Genomic DNA, 23,440 nt, shown 5'->3' on the forward strand with positions numbered 1-23,440 from the left:
CATTCAAAAACGATTTCAGAGAAGCGATATTTCCACACTTTGGGCCTTCCATATGGAGAAGCCAGCTCATGGGATGGGATGTGAATTTACAGAGCTTTGGTTGTTTTACACTCAGTCACCTCAGACCTTGACATCATATTGATGGGAGTGGCTTACTACATTTTAAACTGGAGTAACCAATTCATATTAGAAACCACTAAAGTGAATGGTCTTTCACCCTTGATAATGAATCCAAGAGAATCAGAGAAATGTACAGAGAGACATCAACACCACATAGGTGGTCTGCTTAGCAGAATGCTTGCACAATATCCCTTCTCATTAAGCGTGATGTGAAATACTGTAAAACTGGATGGCTAGACAGGGAGCCGTCCATTGGGGCTAAAAATTAAGAAAACCATTCTAAGGCAGGCAGACGGGATATCCAGGACAACAGAGCTTGGGAAGAGGCATCACCCTTAATAAAAGCCACAGTAGACTTGTGACAGGATAGCTGCACAGGGAGGTTTTGGGGCACAAGTGGAGAACAAAGAAGAAAAACTAAACAGAAACCATCAAAATCAGCATAGTTTTCTCCCTGACCCCCAAGATTCACTTCTACACAGACCCAAAAGCTATTCCAAATTTCGGTGCCTTTAGTTTAATTCACTCCCAAAGCAGATTCAACTCCATTTCTCTCAGAACAGCTCATATCTGAACGGGAATGCCTGATCCAGGGCTTCCCACAGTTGAACTCACCCACTTTAAATGTTAATATTTTGAGTGCCTTGCCTGGACCAGCTGTAGGACTGATCATCTGGAGGGTTTGTGTAGAGCAACCATTGGGCTGTAAATTCACGTTAGCTGACAAATTTACTCTTGTAGACAAGCAATTGTTTTGACATAAAAGCCTAATCAACTAAATCTTCCCCCCTCTCTTAAATGCTTATTCAAAGTTGCTGTGGTTGTGCTGTGGCCCATGACGTACCGCAAGGGTTCTGGCTCAGAGCTCTAAAACAATTAGTCTGGGGAAATTAAACAGTGCTTTCTGCACACCTGCGACTGGCTGCGCTCCCGTGCTTGACAGCAGTGCCTCTCCCACACCAACGCACACAGGCTGCTAGCATGGCTCCCAGGGCTGCCATGCCCAGGCTGCAGCCTCCCGCTCCCCCCCCTGCTGTCAGGGGGGACAGTGCTGTTTCTTATGAAGCCGAATAGAACCACTGGTTTGGCAAAGAGGCTGCTTTTGAGGGTCTCTGCTTAGAAGATTTATATTTTAAACAGGCAACAGCTAATACCAAGGGGAAACAGATACATTACCAGCAAGTCATTTCCAAGCAGCTAATAACTGTTTCCTTACCCACCAGATCCTAGGATGCATTTTCAGGTTTAAGCATAACGTATACATTGTAAATAGCGGAAACATCTGGGGTTTATTATAACACCACTTTGCTAGCCTTGAGCATTGTACAACTCCCGCAGGCCATGGTTCACCCTTGACCTGCCAAACACGATTACTGTACTCAGGCAACTTCCCCTGCTCCACAGCTGCTTGCCTTCCCCTCCCCTCCGTCAATACTCATTACCACTATCATTACAGCTACCATCCTAGAACAACCTGTCAAAAACTTGGGTTGCCATGGTCACTGCATGGAAACAGTGCAGTGGCTGTGAGGGTGGGGAAAAGAGGATAGCCAGTGAAGTCACTCTGCCTGCTGACCCCAGGGGAAGTAGGGCTGCTCAACACCATCTGCATTGGCAGCACTTTGCCTCCCCCTGCAAGGCCACCTTCCTTCTCTGCCTCACTCAGCTCACCCTTGCTACAGGTTTGTCATGCCTCGGTTCCCCCCTTTCCCAATCTCCAGTCTCCCACTGAGCCAAAAGTGACCTTGTCCCTCTCTCGCACTCCTCCTGCATCCTCATCTCACAGCCATGTCTTGCTTCCCCAGCTCTCTGCTCCCACCCTCCTTCCTCCTTTTCTAGCTCTCCACCAAGGACCTCTCTTCACTCACTCATTTCTCTCTTCTTGATGTCCAGCCCCACAAATCCCAGTCCTATCCCTGTCTCGCTTTTCCACCGCTTCTACCCTCCTCTTGAACACAGTCCCAAGTCCAAATTCTCCCGGCCTCTGTAACACCTCATATGTAACACTACAGCAGCACTGTGGGCTGGAGCTCTCTTTTTTCCCTTGGAGACTCAACTGGAGACATTAGCTGGGGCTAGAGACTTAGCCCAAGCAGCAATGGGGAGATATTTTAGGGCTGCTGGCACAAAGGTAGTTTGAAAATATTTATCTAGCTGAACTAATTCCAAGTGTGACTCTAAAGTACTTCAGGTACTATGGTGGGAACACCTTCAGAAAGAAAGTGATCTTAATTACGGCTGGTTTAGAGCTAGGGAAGAAAATGCAAGTGGTGATCCAATATGGCCTAATGTATGTATTTTAAAAGCTTGCTAGGATGAGCTTTCCAGGTGTGCATACATAAACAAGCTGCTGACCACAGGCTCTTGCCTTCCAAGCATGCATAAGTGTGCATAAGCAGTGCCATTACTGCCTCCAGCTGATCATCCCTGCTGGACACATGAACAACTGGGTAGGAGACCAATGCTCACCACTGCTATTCAGAAACACAATAGAAAGAAAATACAATCTGCGTTTCCAGCAGCTCTGTCCATCTGAAAAGCAGGAACAGACACAGCGGCCTCTCAGCCAAGTCACAGCTAGCTGCACCCTTGCTGAGAGCTCACAGGAGTGTAACACCTTTCCTACAAACCCTCTGCTACAAGAAGCCTTCCTGAGAAGCAGCCACCATTCCAACAGCAGTACATCCATTTGCAGAGTGCCATCAGAGCTCCTCTGCCACCCCTCCTTGATTAAAGCTTATTGACTGATGCTATATCCACCATGGCCCTGAAACACAGAGTTCATGCACTGATTACACTACTGGGGCAGTACCCCTACTCTCTTTGCCCCCTGCAAAATACAGGCAAATTTATGAAAATAAACATCTGAAATGTATTGCCTTTTTAAAAATTTTATTACTCAGTAGCTTGGCAAAACCTTCTGTGTTAGGAAAAATGAAATGTAGCACTGTCTTCTTTTTTTTTTTTCTCCCCCTTAATTTGTTAAGTTCAATCTACTGATCAATTTAAACATTATCCTGAAATTATGCTATGGTAAAACAAATGCACATTTACAGAATAAATGGAATTGATTCTCTTCTGAGTAAAAGGCTTTACTAAATGAGGTATTTAAATATAACCCCCAATCCCTCTCTGAAGAAGCACCTGGTAATTCACTTTCTGGATCAAATTGCAACTCCACAAAAACTTTATGACCTCATGTGGTCTTTCCACCCCCACATTCCTCCCTAGAAACGCTATATACAGCATGCTCCAGGCAAAAGGGATCGTTACAAACATGGATAGTGGTGCTGCGGAAAGAGATGTAGCAGGCACCATGACAGCAGCAGAACACTGAACATAAAAAATGGGCAGCTGCTTAAGAAAGAGCTCCCTGAGATGCTGATACAGTCATTCCTGATCAAGTGCATATCCTCTGCTCCTGCTTGAAAAATCCTCTATATCCAGTATCTTCTTCTTGACGAACAGGCCCAAATGCCCATTCTTTGCTCCATTCTCAAGCATGTTACAGCACCCATAAAAATTACTATCCCAGTCAGACAAAACCCTAGTCTAGTCTAGTATCCGATCTCCATCTGTGTCTGGTGGTGGATGACAGAGAGAAAAGACAAAAGGCAAACATAAATCATTGGATGTGATGCCTTTGGCCACGGCGAAGTTCTCCAAATCAGCAAGCTGCAGAGGAAAGAGGTACTGCTGGGTCAGATAAGATGCTCAGGAGCCTTTGTGGTGTGAAGCAGATGCACAAGCTGCAGCTTCCTCCTATGGTGGGGCTTGGAGATGGTAGGGAACTTTCAGTGGCTGCAGAGATGGACCTAGCTCTGGTGTGGTGGGGCTTTCTGCTGGATCAGAGACAGCAACCATCAGGCTGTGCCACTGTACCCATGCATATCCAGGTAATGGTCAGGAGAAGGATGTGCGAACATTGAGAGTGTAATCCTGGTGCATGTTTTTTATCTCATCTACTCCTTTGTTAAGAGTGACCAGTCACCATGGTTTTGTGAATGGAAATAGCCTCACAAACAAACTCCAGTTCTAAATACCCAAAGTTGTTGCTTGTCTCTCAACTTCAAAGCAATTTATTTGTGCCTGGATTCTTTGGGATTGATCTGAATGGACTGGTTTTGCCATGAAACTGATACTGAGAAACACCATGAAACACATCATGAAACAAGGCGATCCCAAGGCCGCATGGTATTCCTATAATTTGTCAAGGAAGTTGTTAACAAATTGCAACTTAAAAAAAAAATAAAAATCAAAGTGAACTCACTATTCTGAATATTTTAACACATCCCTGCCACGGTGAAGATTTCTGCTTTTCCATGAAAAGCTTGCTTCCCAATTCTGTTAAAAGAATACGCAATTGTTCCTCTCTAAAGCACTAAGAATTAAAATGGTTATTTGGGAAAATGCACTGCTTTCTCACAGCAGCTTTCAGTTCTATTCTTTAAGGACGGCAGTGTTTTCCAAATTTGTGCCATCCAGCTGTTGACACATTTCACAGGGCCACTCCCAGAGGGGATCTCTCCAGGAGCTCCAGCATTTTTATGGAACCATGAGTTAAAAATGGCTTAGAAAAGAAGCCTTTTCTTTTCTTGACACTTTCCCAGAGGACAAATTCTCAGGTGTAATATAACTCTATGAGGTCTCGAACACTTCAAAATTAACTCCTCTCTTGCTGCAGTTGTAATGGACCAGAGTGTATGTGTGTGCACAAGTTTGCATTTGTTTGCATTAATATTGCTTTAGCATGACTCTAGGGAAAAAAAAATGTTTGCCTTCTCTTTGCAAAAGCTAAGTAGATGAGAATAGAATGGTGTAGAATGAGAAACAGCTTTGCTGATGTAAAGAGGATAAGATGAAAAAGATGTCAGAACACCTGAAAATGGACAAGCACCTGATTTGACAGATCATCTGAGGTAACCATTAACCTTGTCAGTAAATATTAGATACTTCATTTAATTATCTTTCTCTCCCTGCCATCTGTAGGCCAGCAGACACGATACAGTGCATCGTTTCAATTTCTTCCAAATATTGTTTTTGCAGGACAGAAGTCCATTTGTTATTCTCAGTTTAAATAATTTACAGTGTCACGAATTTCATTTTCAGTTGGCTCTTTTGGGACTTGCCAAAGGACACCCAAGATAGCCTGTTCACAGTTTAAAATACATGGTTTCCCCTGTAGGCTGAGAGAAGGACACCTAACCATTGGTATGTCTTCACCTTGCACAATCCCAGCTAGTTCCGTTTACTGGAGTTCTTTGGTAAGTGCTTAATTTTAGATCTGTAAATAGTCCCAGTGATGTTCAAGGACTTTCCTGCATTCTTGACAGGTCAACTTGCTTGGAAGTAAGCTGGAAGACCAGGTTCCTTTCAGGGCCTAACTGCACAGAACAGGGTGATACACAGACCCAGTAACCCCAGAACTGCCTGTAATGAATAGGAGGGATTGGAACCACTGTTCTGGATCTGAGCAAATATCCCTTCTCAGCTGCCCAAATGACTTTGTTATATCTGGCATCTAGTCTTTCCCTTGCTCATTATAGTTTTTCCCTCAAATCTATAATGAATGCTTTTCTTACTCTGGGTGTTTAGCTCAATATCAACACCTGCAACTTTTATTCTTCCCTGTCCTGTGCATGCAGGTTCCTAGGACACATTTAGGGAAAACTGCCTACACTGAAGAAAGTTAGCATCACAGCCCATTCTTCGCCACTTATTGACGTAGTATAAGGGCCTTCCAAAGAAGACTCGGGTGTTTTTTTTACAGCTCAGAAATAGGTGGAAACAATAACAATGGGCTGTCTCAAGATCCTTCTGTTGCCCCTGGAGAGCATGAAGTGTCTAAACCTGCTGGCACTGTGGGAAGGAAAGCAGCACTTCAAACTAAATTATGGTATAAATCAGGGCATTTATGGGCTATTTCATTTCGTGGTGGAGGTGGCAAAGCACTGAGCAGCCCTTGGTGCTGGAGAGGGCCTAGTGAAAATTTATAGTTTGGCATTGCTAGGTATAAGCATCTTACATAAGTGTGCAGAGCCTGCACATTGTGTGACAGAAGATGAGGTTCCCAAACACATTCTGTTCATGCAAGCATTTGAAGCACTTGCAAAAATAAGTATTTTCGTGTGTCCTCCTCTTTCCTGTGCCACAGTGGTACCTTCAGGCAAGCTCACTGTGATAGCCAGCACTCAGCACAACACATCACAAGAGCAGAGTCTGACCTTTGGGAAGCAAAAGAGAAACAGACACCAAAGACTCATGCTGCAGACGCTGGGCAGAAAAAGAGCTATCTAGACCTCTAGCAGCTGCTTCAGCTTTGATTTCACTTGCATACAAAGTCAACTTGAGGGAAAGCCATGGAAGACTGGAGTGAACCATGAGGAGCACTTAAAAATCCACCCTGGAAGAAGCCATCCTCAGACATCCCTGATGCCCTGGGAATCTCTCTTCAGCACCTCCTCTGAAGAGGAAGCAATGTCACTGTCAGCAGCTGTGCAGTTATATCATACCTTTAAATAAATTGCCTAGATCAATCTACATCTCTTGGAAATGACATTCCCTCTGTTGCTCTTTCTTGTGGACAGCAGTGAAGATGACATTCCCTTAACATCAAGCTCTGATTTCATCCTGCAGTTAATACAACTCACACTGCAGCCAAAGATGTGATTTATTCTGCCTGGAAAATGGAGACAGCCAATGGCTTCTATCAGTCAGGTGTGAGCTGAAGAAGGGATGAAGGCAGACAGCACTTTGGGGATGAGAGCGAGGACACCGTCAGTTGAGACTAGTGGGTTCTGGCATTTGTGGAACTGACATAAGCCCCAAGAGAGATCTTGTAGCTAGGATGAGTGCTGACCATCTTGTGATAAGACAGGTCCTAACTCTACAAAAAAGGCTCCTCACCCAAATGGTCTCCACTGTAAGAGAGTGGACAGAATAGGGTGAGAGACACTTTCACGCACACACTGGAGAAATAATCAGGGCATAACAATGCCAAATAACATAGAATCATAGAATTATGGAATGGCTTGGGTTGGAAATGACTCTAAAGATCATACAGTTCTAACCCCACTGCCGTGGGCAGGGACACCTTCCACTAGATGTGGTTGCTCTAAGCTCCATCCAATATGTCCTTGAATACTTCCAGGGACTGGGCAGCCACAACTTCTCTGGGGAACCTGTGCCAGTGCTTCACCATCCTCACAGTGAAGTTCTTCCTAATATCTATCTAGATCTACCCTCTTTCAGGTTAAAATCATCCCCCCTTTTACTGTCACTACATGCTGTTGTAAGACGTCCCTCTCCAGACTTCTTGTAGGCCTCCTGTAAGCACTGGAAGCTGCTCTAAGGTCTTCTCTTCTCCAGGCTGAGAGAAAGCCCAGCTTTCTCAGCCTGTCTCCATAGCAGAGTTTCTCTGGCCCTCTGAGCATCTTCATGGCCTCCTCTGGACTTGCTCCAACAGGTCTATATCCTTATGCTGGGGGCCCCAGAGCTGAACAGAGTACCAGGAGTAGCCCTGAGTTAAAAGGAATGGTTAGCTATTTTAATTCCCATTCTCTGACATAATTTCAAAATCCTCCCTCCTACCCCAACCCAGATTATTGCTCTGAAATACTTTTCCCATTTCTGACCATTGCTGGCACTTCACACAGCCAAGAAAACCTGTGCTCAAAATCAGTTTCACTTTCACTGACAATCAGTTTCTTTTCCCCACAGCTCATTATGTCATCCAGCATTTGCACTTAGCCTATTGTACACTAGCAGCAACTTCTCACGTGCCATGTGCAACATGCTTAAGAAAAAACTCAATTAAAATCAAAATGCATCAATAAAAAAGAACAAAAAGATGAGGCTAAGACTGCTGAAATCTACACTGTTAAGTCTGGCAACAACTTACTCAGGAGGTCAGTGGAGAAACCTGACACGCAGAAAAGACCTCACCCAGTAATTTCTGCATTCATCCCATAGCTTTTGATTGAACTATATCATATCTTTCAAAAAAAGATACCAACCCTTGCCTCAGATGCTGTGAACAGAAATCCTCTACACACCCAGACATGTCCTTCCTCTGCCTAACTGCCTCCACTTTTAAAATCAGTGCCTTTCAACTAACCTCACAAGTGCACCAGCAGCTCCATTCATCCTCGAGAGCTCCCAGAGGACACACTCTTTACAGTGAGCTTTATACCTCTGCATTTCCAGCCCACCCTTTACAACAGCAAGTCCAACTAGCAGCTTTCATGTTTTCAGGTTTGCTTTTCAAAAGCTTTGCTAACTTCTCCAAAAGTAACCTCTCTAACCTCTATAAAGCTGGTATGGTTCACTGCAGAAGTTCAGCAGGGGCAGAAACAGGAAAGAGGCATTGGCTACCCTAAGACAGCACTTTTTACAGATCATACTGTTCCCACTGAAGGGGTATGGGAAGTTCCTCTTCTGTTCTTGCAAGGGGACATGCTGCCCTTGGAAGCAGCCTTGCTGGAAAACTTTTCTAATACCACCTTCTCTCTTAGGATATCTCAGATCCAATCAGTGACACTCCCTGAACATGCAAGTCGGGCATAGTGGCACACAGCTGACATCTTCCTTTATGCCCTTCATCCCCATATCCCTGCAATAGAACTGGCTCCTGCCAAGAGCTGGCTGCACAGGACCAGTGGGGCAGCAATGCACACGCTACTTAAAAAGACCCCCCCCATCTTTCTGTCCCCTCTGCAACAGAGAGATCAACAATGCACAGTGGCCTCCAGGAAACTGATTTTCCTAGAGGGGACGGAATATTTATGCACATAAAAACCAGGGTAAAAGCCTGGCTTTTGTTATCTCTATGTTATTCTTATCTCTAGAATGGCCGTATGTAAGGAAACAGAGTGGTTGAAGAAAGAGGTTGGACTGAGAATCAAGAGACTTGGTTTCTGTGCTGGGATGAGACTCTGATCTGGCATGACCTTGAACATCTGTAGACTTTTGGCTCCTAGGCAATCAGAGCTTGCTCTCAGATTGTGCTTGTTCCATAAGGCAGAATTTGAAGGACACAGATTTCAGCTACACCTCAAAGAACTGTGATGATACAAACAACACCAGTTTATTTGGCACAAATCAAGGCTACATGCAAAAAAAGTATTTAAAGCATAATGAGCCTCATTTCATTTATTAGCATCCATTGCAAGTATAATGCAATAACTCAGAGCAGTTTTCAGTGCTGTTTCATATACAGGTGCAATATAATATTGACAGAACTTCCCATTTTTTCTCCTTTCTAGGTCCAGTCAACTTGTGCAAAGGAATACTGAACAGTCTGTCATTGTAGGAGCCAACAATCCTGCTAAAACATCACATCCACACACATGTAATATTCTAATACTGGATTTAAAATGTAATTCTGACAGTAACAGCAGTGGGAACAACCTCTACCAACCACCTCTGCAACTGGATGTTACCATGGACTCTGTTTAGTCATCTCAAGTATGCATTAATTCTTCTGTAACTGTCTTCAAAAGGATTAACCATTAGCCATAAGACATGGCATGTGGTTGACTCAGGGGTAAAACGAAAGCTGTTAATGCAGGAGAAAGACATTGAGCAAGGCTCAGCCTGAGTCCACGTCTGAATGCCAAGCCCAAGCTGCCTGACCTGGATTCCCCCTGTTTACAGAGGTGGAAGGACCATCAGCTCATAAAACCTGAGAAAGAAATGCACAGAGGGAATGAGGAAACGCTCCCAAGCGAACTGTCACAAATGGATTAACATCTCTCTCTTCCTCCCTGGCCTGCAAAGCCTGTGGACTCCTTGTCAGACCTAGGAGGAGACAAATGGCCCACAGTGAACAAACTACATAACATGGTTGATTTCTCCCCAGATATAATGGTCCCACAGAAAATTACACAACCAGAAATGCAAAACCAGACACAAGTAGTATTCTGTGCAGAAATAAAATACTAGCATTTACTCTAGTCAGGAGGTCAAGTTAAAGACTGCTATTTGTCCCTTATGAAATACCTTGTTTTATTTTCCTTTAAAAAAATGTTTAAAAATTTCTCATTAACAGAAATGGAGCAGATGGGAAGGACAGAAGGAAGGGCAGATGGATGGAAAGGAGGAAGAGAAAAAAAGGAAGAAGAGAATGGGAGAAAGAGAAAGATGTGAGGATAGAGAAAAGGGGGAAAGGAGGAAGTGAGTGACAGAGGGAGCAATGAAGAGAGGAGAGAAGAGAGGGAGACAGAGAGGAAGGAAGGGAGACGAAAGAGTTAAGTAAAGAGGAGAAAAAGCATACTCATGAACATCTCTGTGAACTCACACTGGGCAATTTCACACTCGTATCACACGAGATCAGAATAGTGTTCGCTGGGACCTAAGTCACACTCACAGGCTCTCTACCAGTTCACCTGCACATCCACTGACCTGCAGCACAACTTAACAGCCCCACCCCTCCTGAATTTTCAGGAGACTGCTTTCCAAGTTGCCATCTTTACCCTCTAACAGTGTCGAAGCACCCACAGAGCCACAGGACCGACAAACATCCCCTCAGGCCTTCTGCACTGCTCACCCCGAGGCCCCGCCGGTCTGGGGCAGCGGGCTGCTCCCGCCCCACTGCCCGCTATGTGCATGGCCCGAGGAGGGGAGGCTGCGGCAGGGCCGGAGCTCCGAACCCGAACCGTCGGGACCGCGGCAGCAGCAGCGCTCCCGCCGCACCCTCTCGCGGCCGCCGGCGGCACCGACACCGGCAGAGGCAGGCGCACCGCTCCCTCCTCCAGCCCTTCTGCCTTTCCTTTGGTCACCCACCGACATTGTCCCTTTTCGTTACGATGATGACTATTTTCATTATTTTTAGGGCGCCGTGAGCATCCCGTGCAAGACCCGCCGCCCTGGCGTGCTTCCTCTGCTGCACGCCGCCTGCAGCCCCAACGCTGACACTGTAGCGCTTCAAATGCAAGACTTTAAATTTTCTCGAGCTGGAACAAGATCTTCCCCTGGCCCCCGCAGACCCCAACACCCGGTGTATCTGAGGGAGCAACTGAGGGTTAACTGAAACACCTCAAACTCGTTCAAGCAGTTCTTTGTACAGCTAGTATGACTCACACAAACTATTGACACTTGGTTTGTTTTCTTGTATCATAACGGAACATGATAAACTATCAGTACTGTTAAAGGCACATTCACTCTTGTTACTTTTGGAATGTTAACAAAACACTGATTTGGTAAGAATTCATAGCATTTCCAGAGCTTCTGACACCCTGCGACACAATTGTTCTTCACTGTTTTGCTCTTGGTTATAAGTACCTGCCTCAAAGAACTATCAGATGCTTCCGGACAGATTAAAAAGGGAGGGTGGGGGAAGGGAGATGCTTGGAAGAGTTTTCCACAGTTCAGCACTTAGCTCGCCTTACTTTCAGAATAACAAATTACCACTTAAGTAAAGCCTGAAGCAGAATCTGTTTTCAAAGATGCTCCTTAGCTTCTGTGTGATTTTTGTGGCTAGACTTTAATGAATTGAGCACCCAGAAAGTTTTCTTGAAAACCCAGTGACTTTGATTCAGTAGGCAAGATGAAAAGTGAGCTGCTCCAAATGGAGTGCTGAAGCCTTCTGAAAAATCAGCCACATAGGATCCTTTTTCTTTTTACTTATGAGAGCTGCTTCAAGCTGTTTCACTCAATTTGTTTTGTTGTTGCTTTTTTCTTTCTTTTTTTTTTTTCTTTCCAGTTACTGACTTTCCAGACATTCAAAAAGAGAAGCCCACAATTACAAATAGACACACTGAGATCTGAGTGTCAGCTCACAACCTTTGCCAGGGATTAATGTTTTAAAATCCTTGCATAGCTTAGCAGATTGTGGCTTTTCTATACCTAAGATAAAAAATTTGTTTGGCCTTCCCCAATTATCAATATTCACACAAAGTTCATAACAGTTTCTGGGTTTATTTCACAGGGGAAATGTCTTTCTATATACATACAGCATTTACTGGACAACTGTACTTGTATGTTCTCACAATTCTATTTGCATTCCCATGGCTACAGTCAAGTAGTACTTGTAGTGCTAAGTCAAAAAAGTTGAATGGTGACTAATCTCATTTATTCACAGAACATGAACACACTCGCATGCTTTTTAAAGGATTCATTCTCAAAATTGCTCTGAAGATTGTGTGGAATGTTTGGAGCGTTCAGGCATTGCACACAGGTGGAGAGGTTTTCCTCACAGAAAAATGTACAGGCATACCAGCAGCACATAAATATTTTGGCCTGGATACACCAGAAGTTGTCACTCCTTCTAAGCAATGATTTTTTACTGAAGTGGACAAGTTTTACCAGAAATCATAGTTCCCATTCCATCTCCAAGGTTCTTGTCCATGCTGAAATACTGACCTGCCTTTTGACCTCTCCTTATTGAGTATCAATTTAAACTTAGCAAGCTTCAGACTGAGCTCTAATCCTTGCAGCCAAGCCCTGACCTGCAACTTGGTCTTTAGTATGATCAAAACTATTTCTTTTTCCATCAGCCAAGCCTGCTACCAGGATGCAGTCAAAGGTGATGCTCAGTCACACTCATCTCATCTGAACTTCATGCTGTTTATTTTGCAGTGCAGTCTCAAAGCTCTGGCATTTTATCTAACTCTAAATTAAATTTCTTGCCAGCAAGTACCAGGTACTTAGTTTTTATGCCAATGGCTACAATCTCCCTTCTCTGGGCTCTGCGAGTGTAGATGTGTTCAGAACAATGCTGCTGAAGTCACCTCACTGAAATGATGATTGGGACCCATCTTTGCTACTCATCCCTTTTCCCCAAACAAATTTGTCTTTGTGTACCAGATTCTTGCAGAGTCCTGCTTTTCCTACCTAGAGTGTGACTGGTGTAACCCATAGCCACAGAGCTCACTGCTAGAAGTTCACTTCCAGTCTTTGAACACATCAAGGTGCCTTTCTCAGAAATACTTCATATCTTCTCATGCTCTGTCCTTTCCAGCAGCCCCTTCCTCATCTTCTGTTAACCAGGAACCACCTGAAAACTCAAATTGCCTGAGATGTCTGGGAACACTTGACCAAGTGGCTGCGCAGCTGATGTGCTGGTGCACCACCTTACTTACCAAAACACAGCTCTTTCATAGAGAGAATTTTCCTGGGTTGATTCCTTTCCCTCGCTTCGCTAGCACCACCTTATGTGGTCCAACACAAAGGCTAGGCTGGCAGGAGGTTCAAATGCTGACACAGTGCCCCCAGTCCCAGCCTCCCTGCTTCTGCTGTAAGAGCACCCAAAGTCAGGAGCAGTCCCTTTGTGAGGGAAAGGTCTGGAGACCTTGCTTCACAACATCAGCTTCCTTGCGGTAGGTCTCCTTGCCCAGGCTGGATGTATTTCAATGTGCTGGCAATGCCCTGGGAAGCCCTGCTGGCATATTTGTTGTGCCTGTCTGAATCCTCTGTTGGCACAGCAGTTCAGTGAAATCACTCAGAGAAAAGCTGTAAGCTTCTGTCCATTTGTAATACTCTTTCCTCAGTTTTCTACCCTCTGTATTTATCATGGCCCTGCTGAAGGAAGACAATCACTCTTGACTTGAGACAAGCCAGACAGAATCAGTTTACTCAAGACCACTTGAAGTGAGAGGATGAAATGTTCTTCTACACAATTTTAGTAACAAAAGAAACCATGGCAACATGAACCTCCCAAAGCTTTTGTAACAGAGTCTACATATTACCTGAGCAATGAAAAACATGAGTATTTTTAGTGTGTGTTACCACTGTGCAGCTAAATATATGAGACACAGCTTGCTCAAGTTTGGGGTTTGCTCTGTTTTCAGTAACTCTCTTCTCCAATGGTTATTCAAGAGTTCACAGGTAAGTCATGACAGAAGATAGTAAAGAAACACCTTCTCACACACTTTTTTTCCCAAATAATGAAGCTGATTCTCAGCCTGGTAACAAGTTATCAATTAGATGCTTCCAGACCCAAGATTGAAGGGATATGTGATACAGTTTGATAGCCAAAAGCAAACTCAGCTGAGATAAGCTGTGATCAGAAAAAATAAAACAATGCAGCAGCAAATAAAAAACCCTAAAGATCTGTTAAAAACTTCTGTGCTAGTGCACAGATCTTAAAACTGATGACTGGCCACAAGCCGCTGTTTTTTACATGGGAGGAAGACAGGATGCAAACTACTGACAGAGAATAACAGCAGAGAAGATGCCAATTCCTGACATAATTCAATCTAAGAAAGCGTGACTTTTAGTTGCTACTAAAAAGCAAAACTGTTTCATGACCTCTCAGACTGCATATCCTACACATACCTCATCATCAAGTACGACAGCAAAACTGTATTAACAAAAAGAAGAAATCGTGATAACACCAAAGTCAGAAGGCCTTCATATCATCCTTACTAAGTACTGTTAATCAACATGTGTAGCCCAGTTATTAATCAAAGCTCTGATATGCTTGAACAGAGAGAATAAAAGCCCATTGCTACAGGGATGCTAGAGAGGGACTCTTACATTAGGGACTGTAGTGACAGTACAAAGGGTAATGGGTTGAAACTAAAACAGGGGAAGTTTGGGTTAGATATAAGGAAAAAGTTCTTTACTGTGAGGGTGGTGAGGCACTGGAACAGGTTGCCCAAAATGCTGCATCCTTGGCCGGTTCAGGGTCAGGTTGGAGAGAGCCTTGGGCAACATGGTCTAGTGTGAGGTGTCCCTGCCCACAGCAGTGGGGCTGGAACTAGTTGATCTTAAGGTCCTTTTGAACCTTCCATGATCTTATGATCTTACATTAACAAACCTTTCTGCTCATATCACTTGTTCTAAATGCCCTCCCTAGAGAAAATACTCTTAAGTAACAGATTTAATAAAATCTATAAATGTAACATTTCCAGTGTCAGATTATTTCATTGTGAGTTAAGTGTACAGTGATGTCTTATGCTGTATTTCATTCTCCTATTAGATACCATACCTGCAAACACAATATGGATTAGCTACACATGTGAACTACCCTGCCACACACGCTCACATCTTGGAAGGAGCAGGATTTTAGTTATGTAAGATACAAGAATGCTCAGTTCTTGCCCACACAGGTAACTTTTGAATAGCAATGTCAGGTATGGATAAAGGCGGTACTCTTTCATACCAACAAAAGCATACTGGAGCTTTGGAAAACTGAAGTAAACACTTGCCAGAAAAGTGGACTTTTTCTTGTTCAAATACTGATGTAGTTTGGCTTGGTAGGAACATGAGCCCTCTAGCTATTTAGCAAAACCTTAGGAGTTAGGAATGGCCTGAACCCTCCCTTGGTGAACATCAGTCTACACTTGCCATCTTTCAGATAAAACATGGCAGACATGATCAGACCACTGTGCCGGAAGTGGGAATAAAATACAAATTGATACCTAAACTTCAGGTGATATATACCTGTGTGGATCCTCCAGCCTGTTATTCTGCTCCTCCACACCAAAGAATGAAGACCATCTTCCCAAAAAACCTCGTCCTAGTTGGCAATCAATTTGGTTGGGTTATTCGAAAAATATCCCCTCTGATTCATAGCTCCTTTCTTTGCTCCCTCAGCACTGGCACAAATACCCAATACAAGGTATGTGGAGCCTCCTGCACCCCACACAGAGCTGGATCTGGCTTCCAGAAACAGTCCCAGTTCCTTCACTGCAGCAACCCCAATCCACTGGAGACAGAAAATTGTCCACAGAGTAGGAAAAATAAAGCTCTCCTACAAGAATAGGATGCGACACTATGGGACTCTGAGGCACATAGTCAGAAAATGTGTCTCCCCTTTACATGTCCTCAAAAGAGCTTTCCTGTCATAAATCTTCCAACATGCCTCTGTCCTCCTGGTTTTTGTCAACCATAAAAACAAACAAAACCCCCTCAAACACTTTGAGCAGCCCAGCTGTCATGAGTAGGTTTCCCAGAGGTTTTAATGTTCAAAGAAGTACATCTCCCAGTTTTTGTAGGAGATGCTCACAATGCTAGTATGGTAACAACAAGCAACATTGTATAGACCCAGTGTGAGAGAAAGAGGATCAAAAGGATTGTTTGTCTCTAGCTTGGCATCACAAGGGAAAAGTCGATGGCTGTACCTCAAACTCACTTATGTCCACTCAGCTGGGTGAACTGTGTCTTCAACAGACTGAGCAAAAGAGGATGCACTGGGCAGTGCTAGTGTGTAGATTATTAGCCCAAGGGGATATCTGCTGCAGTGCTGAATCACACATCCTCCCTGAGCGCTGATGGCTTGAACTCTAGAGCAGCATCATGATGCACTAAGCAAAATTAATGGAGGTATATTTAGGAAGTTTTACCCTTTGGGGCTTTTTGTTTGTCTGTTTAGAGGGGAAAAAAAAAAACAACAAAAAAACAAAACCAAAACAACCAAACCCAAACAAAACAAACCAACGAACCAAACAAGCCCAAATTGGGCAATTGACTGCTTTTCATATGATTCTTAAAAAAAAATAAATAAAAAAATAAAAAATCCCACAAACAGCAAACAATTCAAAGAAACAGGTAAACTAACCACTGACTCCAGTTACACACTGCTACTGCAGAAAGCTAAGTGCATTTGTATGTACCGCTAGGCTTTCTGATAAACTAGGTGGCATAGAGCTCTCTAGGAAAACCATCATGTGCTCCACTGCACTAGGAGTCTCGATCTCGATTGAGGTGTTTGGCTAATACAAATAACTACAGCGAGTGAGGCAGCATGATCAGCACGCACCCTACCTTTGGGGTTGATCCACAGAGTCCCATGTCTGTGGACACCTAGGAAGGGCTGGGGTATCACTGGCACGAATCCTCGCCCTTAATACTAGGGAGGCATACGAGAAACAGCACGTGCTAAGTGAGCGAAATGTCCTCTCTGATCATCCCTGAGTAAATAGCTGCAAGTTTAGACAAAATACCCCGCACGAAAGTTTGCCATCTGTTCAACTCAGCTAAGTGATTTCTGGGGAAGGGGCAGAAAGAGTGTTTTGTAATCAGAGAGAGAGCCCCATGCCTTCCCAAAAATGCAAGGGGGAGGGGGAAGAAAAAGAAAAAGAAGAAAAAAGAAAAGAAAAGAAAAGAAAAGAAAAGAAAAGAAAAGAAAAGAAAAGAAAAGAAAAGAAAAGAAAAGAAAAGAAAAGAAAAGAAAAGAAAAGAAAAGAAAAGGAAAGAAAAGAAAAGAAAAGAAAAGAAAAGAAAAAAAAAGAAAAAGAAAAGAAAAAGAAAAGAAAAAGAAAAGAAAGGAAAAACAAATAAGCAACAGCTGGCCGAGAGACGCTCAGGGTTCCAGGGCCGGTGGGAGGAAAGGAGGGCAGGCGGCAGATCGGCCCGCGGTCGGATAGCCGAGGGGCTCCCGGCGACTCCGCTGCTCCGTGGGGCCGGGTAGGTCGGCAAGCAGCCGCCGCGGGGCCGGGCCAGGAGCCGGGAATGCGCCCACACCGTGCGGTCCCACGGGTGTGGGAAGAGCGCAGTGGGTCCACGCTGGGCGGCCCCCACACCTGCCGAAGGGCTTACCTGTGGCTGACCCGGGCGCCTCGCCCTGCTCCGTTGGACCGGGCTTCTTGCCGGGCCCTTTGCCCTTCCTCCCCTTCCTGCCGTTGCCGTCTTTTTTCTTCTCGGCCATCCCGGCTCCGGCCGGCGCAGCGCTCGCAGCCGCCGCCTTCCCAGCGGCCGTCCCCGCGGCCGTGCCCGAAGCCGTCTCCGCCGCCGCCGCCGCCGCTGTCGGTTCCCGGAGCGCCCGAGGCTCCAGCATCGCTCTTGCCTGCCGCCGCCTGGGACTTGGAGCCGCGAGTTCCTTGGAAGTTTTGGGAAACTCCTCTCCGGGCTTTTTTTTTTTTTCCCTCCCTTCACCCCCCCTCCCTCCTTCTCCACCCCCTTCTTTTTTTTTTCTTTTTTTTTTTCCTTTTCCCTTCCTCTCCTAATAATAATAATAATAAACTCCAGCCCACATACACACCCCCTCGGCACACGCCTCGCGAATGCCCGCCCCGGGCACCGTACGCTTGCTCTCGAGAGGCGCCTACACGGCCCCAGGGTGTGGGGCTGCCGCGGCCCCGGCCCTTGCCCCGGCCCCGGGGAGGACGCAGGCACCGCGGTCGCGGCGTGGGGGAGGCGGGGCAGGGCAGGACAGGGTGAGTGGTGCAGCCCGGTGCCCCCTCGCCTCCCGGCAAAGCCCGCGGGTGTCTCCGCCGCCGACCTGCGGGCACACCGCGGGGGAGAGGCTCGGGGCCGACGATAGAAGAGCGAGAGGCGGTAGCTACTGCTGCGGCTCCTCGGGTCCTTGCGCTCTGCCACTTTAGCACCTGCTTCAGGTTCCCGCGGGGCTACCGGCCGCGCCAGCCCTCCCCGGCGATGATGGGTGCTCAGATCAAGGCGGGTTTGCGGTGCCAGCGTGCTCTCCCGCGCCTGGTGCTTTGCAAGATCCTGCCGCCGGGGAGGTCTCACTACCGCCCTATCTTCTCAGCGTGGGTTCTTTGCTACTTTTGTGTGTATTCTCTCAGGTGGCTGATCACAGGACCACTAGTTCCCAGAACTGAGCTGGTCAGGGAAAGACTTGTTGTCTTTCATAGGTGAAACTGTACCCGGTACAGCCATGGCCGAGACAGCTTTAAAGTAACAGGTAACTGTAAATCCACCAAACTGAACTCCACTGTCATGCAGAAACCTTCAAGAAGTTGCTCAGCTAACCCGAGACACATTCCCTGCTGATTTGCATTACCTGTAGGAGATGCGCTTACACCATTAGGTGGGAAACACAATACTCTGGGAAGTTACAGGAAAGGTCTGCACCAAACTACTTAAAATCTCACAATGAAGGGTTTCCCCTGTATACTTAGTAAGGTCATGCAACATGGAAAACCGTATAAGATCAGAGTCTACAAGTAGGATTGCTACTTCACAGTTCTTAGTGATTCCTCCTACTCTAGAAGAGACTGCACCATGTGTCCCCTAGGCTGCAAAAACATTTGCAACAATTACGATACACAAAAGATTCTATAGAATGTTTTTTAAGTATTGTTTGATTGAAAACATCCAAAAATCTTCCTGAGTGAGGCCCCCAAAAGACAAAACACTCCAAACCCAACATATACGGAGTTCCTCATCTTTTGGGGCTGAAAGTTTTAGGGCTCAATTATGTCAAGATGCTCTCCTGGAGTAAGAATTTTTTTTAAGAAAGCAGTGTTTAACCGGTGATGCTGGGTGTTCAGCATTTGGACTTTGAAACAAACAGAAAACCACAGTGCTCTTGTTAAGTTCTGTCTCTATGGTAAAATAAAAGAAGTGTACAATATCGACTGCGAAACAATAAGGGAAAAAAAAATAAATGCGCTTCCTCGGTGGCCTGGCAATACAGCATCAGTGAAGAAATCAAACCACTAGTGTGTGTGTGTGTGTGTGTGGAGGGGGGCCCCCCAATAAAAGACCTGGGTACAATTCTTGACACAAAAAGATACAGAAGATGCCAGCTACAGGACGCATTTGAGCAACATTTTGAATTTCTTGACACATGGTGTTATGACATCCTGTTTCAAATGTGCTGGACCGAAAACGAGGCAATAAGCCCCAGTCAGGGCGGGGGAGAGAAAGCAAATCTCACGGAAGAGCAGCTGGAGATGAGGGGATATTACTGGTGTCAGTAGCTCGGTTTCTCCTTAAGAGGTCACTACTCAGCAAGGAGGCAGCCTACTCCAGCAATATCTAAAGGGCTGTGTCGGGTACTAAAGTGTACTTCTAAAAAATGTCTGTATGACCTGCTTTTTTTGTACTTTGCAGAATCTAAATGCTTGAAGTAAACATCATCTTCACTCCGTGTTCATCAGTATCAGATCAGCATTCCAGGGAATTATCAGCATCGAGGCTCTATGAGAAGGACACAGGGTAGACCCCCTACCAAAGACTCTTTCTGAGGGTGCGATACTGTAAGAAGACCCCAGGAAGCTGAGGATGCTTTCAAAATGAAACACTAAAAATGCAGTGCCATATTCCTGACTCCCTGGCACCTTCTGTCAGAAACCGGAAATTTCTTGGGAAGGCATACCAAAAATCTGCCCCAGAGAGAAGCCTGTTATTCCCAGGAGGAAACTATCATTCATTTTAGACAATGTGTCAGAGATCTGTAGCAGAAGGGTGTGATTGACTCCTGCATACACTGACGGGAAAGATGCAAGCACTTAAGACTGTCTCTCCTCTTTTGCTGTCACCAGCTGTAAGGTACTTCACGAGAGTGGGTAGCAGCTGACAGGGCACCATGTTAAAACAGCTGTTTCCCCCTCAGTTGCAGCACTGTGGTAGAGACTGAGCTTGTCAGAGACCGGCCAGAGAACGCTCAATGTACAACAATCTCTTAAGCTGCTACAGCACGGTCCCATTTACTGATCTCAGAACACTTTATCAGTTCAAACATCCAACTTCTTGTAATAGATGGAAGCAACCATTTACATCATTTCAGTGGACTGGGAACCATAGCTTAGAAATGTTGCGCAAGCTCATAAAAATTACACAGTTGCTTGGGAAACTGACGTGCATCAGTTCATTGTAGGACAGGTAAATAAGAGCCTCTTGCTTGCCACCAACACAGATGTGGATGAAGCTTTTGCTCGTTAACCTCCTTGCTCTCCCCAAGTCAACTTCTTCAGTATAAAAATTTAGCTCTGCCTATGCTCATGCTTATCTAGTTGCTGGTAGTCTGGCTACTCTGGACTGGACCTCTGCACTTTGTACGATTGTATACATCAGGCAGAGTGAATGCAGAACACTGCTAAGTCCAATTTTTCACTCATATAAACATCTCTGCAAAATGCAGTGCATGGTAAAAGAGACATATCAGCAAACAAAAATAAATAAAAAGTGCTCCACAGTAACAAACAGTTGAATGAAACTTCAACAATCTGGTTTTCTTTTGCTTCTAGGTTCTTTTTTACAAATACACTGGCCATACAGAATTGCAAATACTCTGAGACTCCAAAGCCTTACCACAAGAGTACAAAGTGCTTAAATACCTTTTCCTTTTTTTTTTTTTTTCTTACAGAAAATGTTCTTATTTAACAAACTCAGTTCTTGAATTTCCAGTTCACGGTTTAACCCTCTTCCTAGTCTTCTCCTAAACTTTGAACTGCCAGTTTCTCTTTTTCTCTACTTGGTGTTCCTTTAAGACCCATAAAAACAAGTGGGAAGACAATCTGCATAAGATCAAAACCGCTTATTGCTATGCCACTGGTGACAAGAAAAGAGTAAGGAACATTGGCATAAACAGAACTAAATGGTAAATCCTAACCATAACTGTGAATAAAACACACTTTTATCTTAAGCTGGACTTGAAATTTTGTCAGCAGCTAAGCACCAAGCCTTTGACATCTACTCAGCTGGGTCAGGACAACAGTAGCTTTTGTTCTACTGACATTTTGAAGACGTGAATCTTGATTACACAAAGGTATCCTAACAGTGGCTTAAAGGTCAAGACTACAGACCAACATCTTTGGCAACAGCAGCAAGTGTGACAGGTGATGACGTCCCATTAACGTCTATTTCAGGAAATAGCACATTTCAGAGTTGTTTGTACATGTGTTTGTATATATGTTGTTACAAACAAGACCTGATAGTCTCCAATTTACTGATAATTTTTATGGACTTGATTTGTGTAAATTCAGGAAATTGTTGCAACAGGAGAGATGGATGCTTTAACATTTACCATTTCATAACTTCTAAAATCATCTACTCACAATTCCTACCCCCATTAATATGCAAGACATTGATGCTCTTCCGTGTTTGACGGATGAAAAACTATTTTTGTCCAGTTAATGGGCATAAGCTTTGTCTTCCTCAAAAACGTATCAGGCCAAACTTTCTACAGGATACTACACTTCAGAAAAACATTGTTAGTTATAACCAAGGACATGGCCTCTGAAAGTAGACTAGGTGAAAAGGCATGGAAGGTGAAAACCTATTAAGAGGAATAATTTTTACAGCCCCTGTTTGAGTCCAAACTTCTCTAGCACCAGCAGTACTGACAGCTCTCTCATTTTACTGGTGTGACTCCATTGACTGGTGTTCAGGTCCACATATTGTGCTGTCATGGAAATGATCCAAATTATTTTTTTAAGTGTATTGAAACTTCATCAATTTCTGGGTGGATATTCTAATTCAGGACTAAAATATTCTGAAATTAAGTTCAGACCAGTTCACTTGGTAAGACTACGAAGTCTAATCACATTAAAAGCACCTTTGATCAAAATGCCAAAACAGAGATTTAATGTGGTTTAGCAAATTCACATTAAATGTGTCGCTGTTTTGGATCTAGATTGATTTTCTTTACTTTAGGCAAGACCTTAGTGGCCAAGCATGATAATCTTCATCCTCCTGGTCCACTCACAATGGAGCAACAGGCCTTCCAAATTAGACTGGCATACCCTGCTCCTGACAGGGTGGAATTAGACAAGGTCTGCTACTCTCTCAGTGTCCCTGACTAAATCACTTGGCTAGCCTGATAGACCCCCAAGGACTCCACAGTGCCTTTGCCCCACAGGGTCTGTTGAAGAAAACAGCTCCCCTTTGGAGTCAATCACCCTGGAGTGTGTTTTGCCTGCTTTGCCACAGGCTCCTTCATGAGGTTGTCTCAACAGCATACAATCTCCAAAATGTCTTCAAAACACCCTTGTGGCTGTATGGCAAAGCTACTAGCATTTTTCTTTACAGAAGGGAAAACGATTTGGAACTGAGAGTGGATTTAAACCCCAGCAGCTCTCAGCTTCATAGATCCAAACTGTTCATGATCTGGTCATCAAAACAGCACCCTGAATTCGGCACACAGGCTCCACATTCAGTACCTGAGGAGTACCCAATGGTGGGATTTACAACTGTGACGTCTACAAAGCAACAAACTATCCAAGTGTTAATAGTTAATCAAAATGTCTCATTGGAGCTTAGGAGTCTTTCAGCTCTGTATTTCAGGGAGGTGCATTCACAGCCACAAAGGGAAACACAAACATCATTAAAAAAGGAGATGCTGTTTGAAAATGATCAGAATAAGGACAGACTGCCTCCCTCCTGTTTGTGTTAACAGCCCAGTGTTGGAAAATGTCCTCTCCCTAAGAGGGGAAACCTGAGCTTGGTTCCTTCATCTGTCCAAAAAGATGCAAGTGCACATCTCTTATCTCTCGGAGTTAGCCAAGCTCTTAGGTACCTTGTCCAAAAACTTTGAACTGGTAAAATACTTAGAAGATTGGGAACTGAGATAACCCCTTCCTTCATGTAAGTGTTCTCATCAGTACCATGCTTTCTTTGTCTCTGGCCTAGTATTTGGTGTGACAACTGCAACGGGACCAGCTGAGGGTATTCTTTCTTGTCTGGGCATAAC

At 44.6% G+C, this 23,440-nt stretch overlaps 1 protein-coding gene across 8 annotated transcripts in view; it reads right to left on the reverse strand.

Annotated features, from left to right (window-relative positions):
* The window catches only part of NRG1 (neuregulin 1), a 182,010-nt gene extending 164,097 nt beyond the window's left edge, over nucleotides 1–17,913 (reverse strand). For 2 of the 8 annotated variants that reach the window (XM_061366114.1, XM_061366106.1), the window contains exon 1: nucleotides 17,602–17,911. In XM_061366114.1, the coding sequence (XP_061222098.1) occupies nucleotides 17,602–17,839 (238 nt within the window). In that variant the 5' untranslated portion in view covers nucleotides 17,840–17,911. Of the gene's footprint in view, nucleotides 1–17,601 lie in introns of all 8 variants that reach the window. The other 6 variants (XM_061366115.1, XM_061366108.1, XM_061366109.1 and 3 more) reach the window with 5 other exon arrangements.
* Between the last annotated feature and the right edge of the window lie 5,527 nt (nucleotides 17,914–23,440).

This window comes from Neopsephotus bourkii, unplaced genomic scaffold (assembly GCF_033783945.1).
Source record: "Neopsephotus bourkii isolate Nb327-2 ecotype Australia unplaced genomic scaffold, CSIRO-AGI_Nbou_v1 NB_1298, whole genome shotgun sequence".
Lineage (NCBI taxonomy): Eukaryota > Metazoa > Chordata > Aves > Psittaciformes > Psittacidae > Neopsephotus > Neopsephotus bourkii.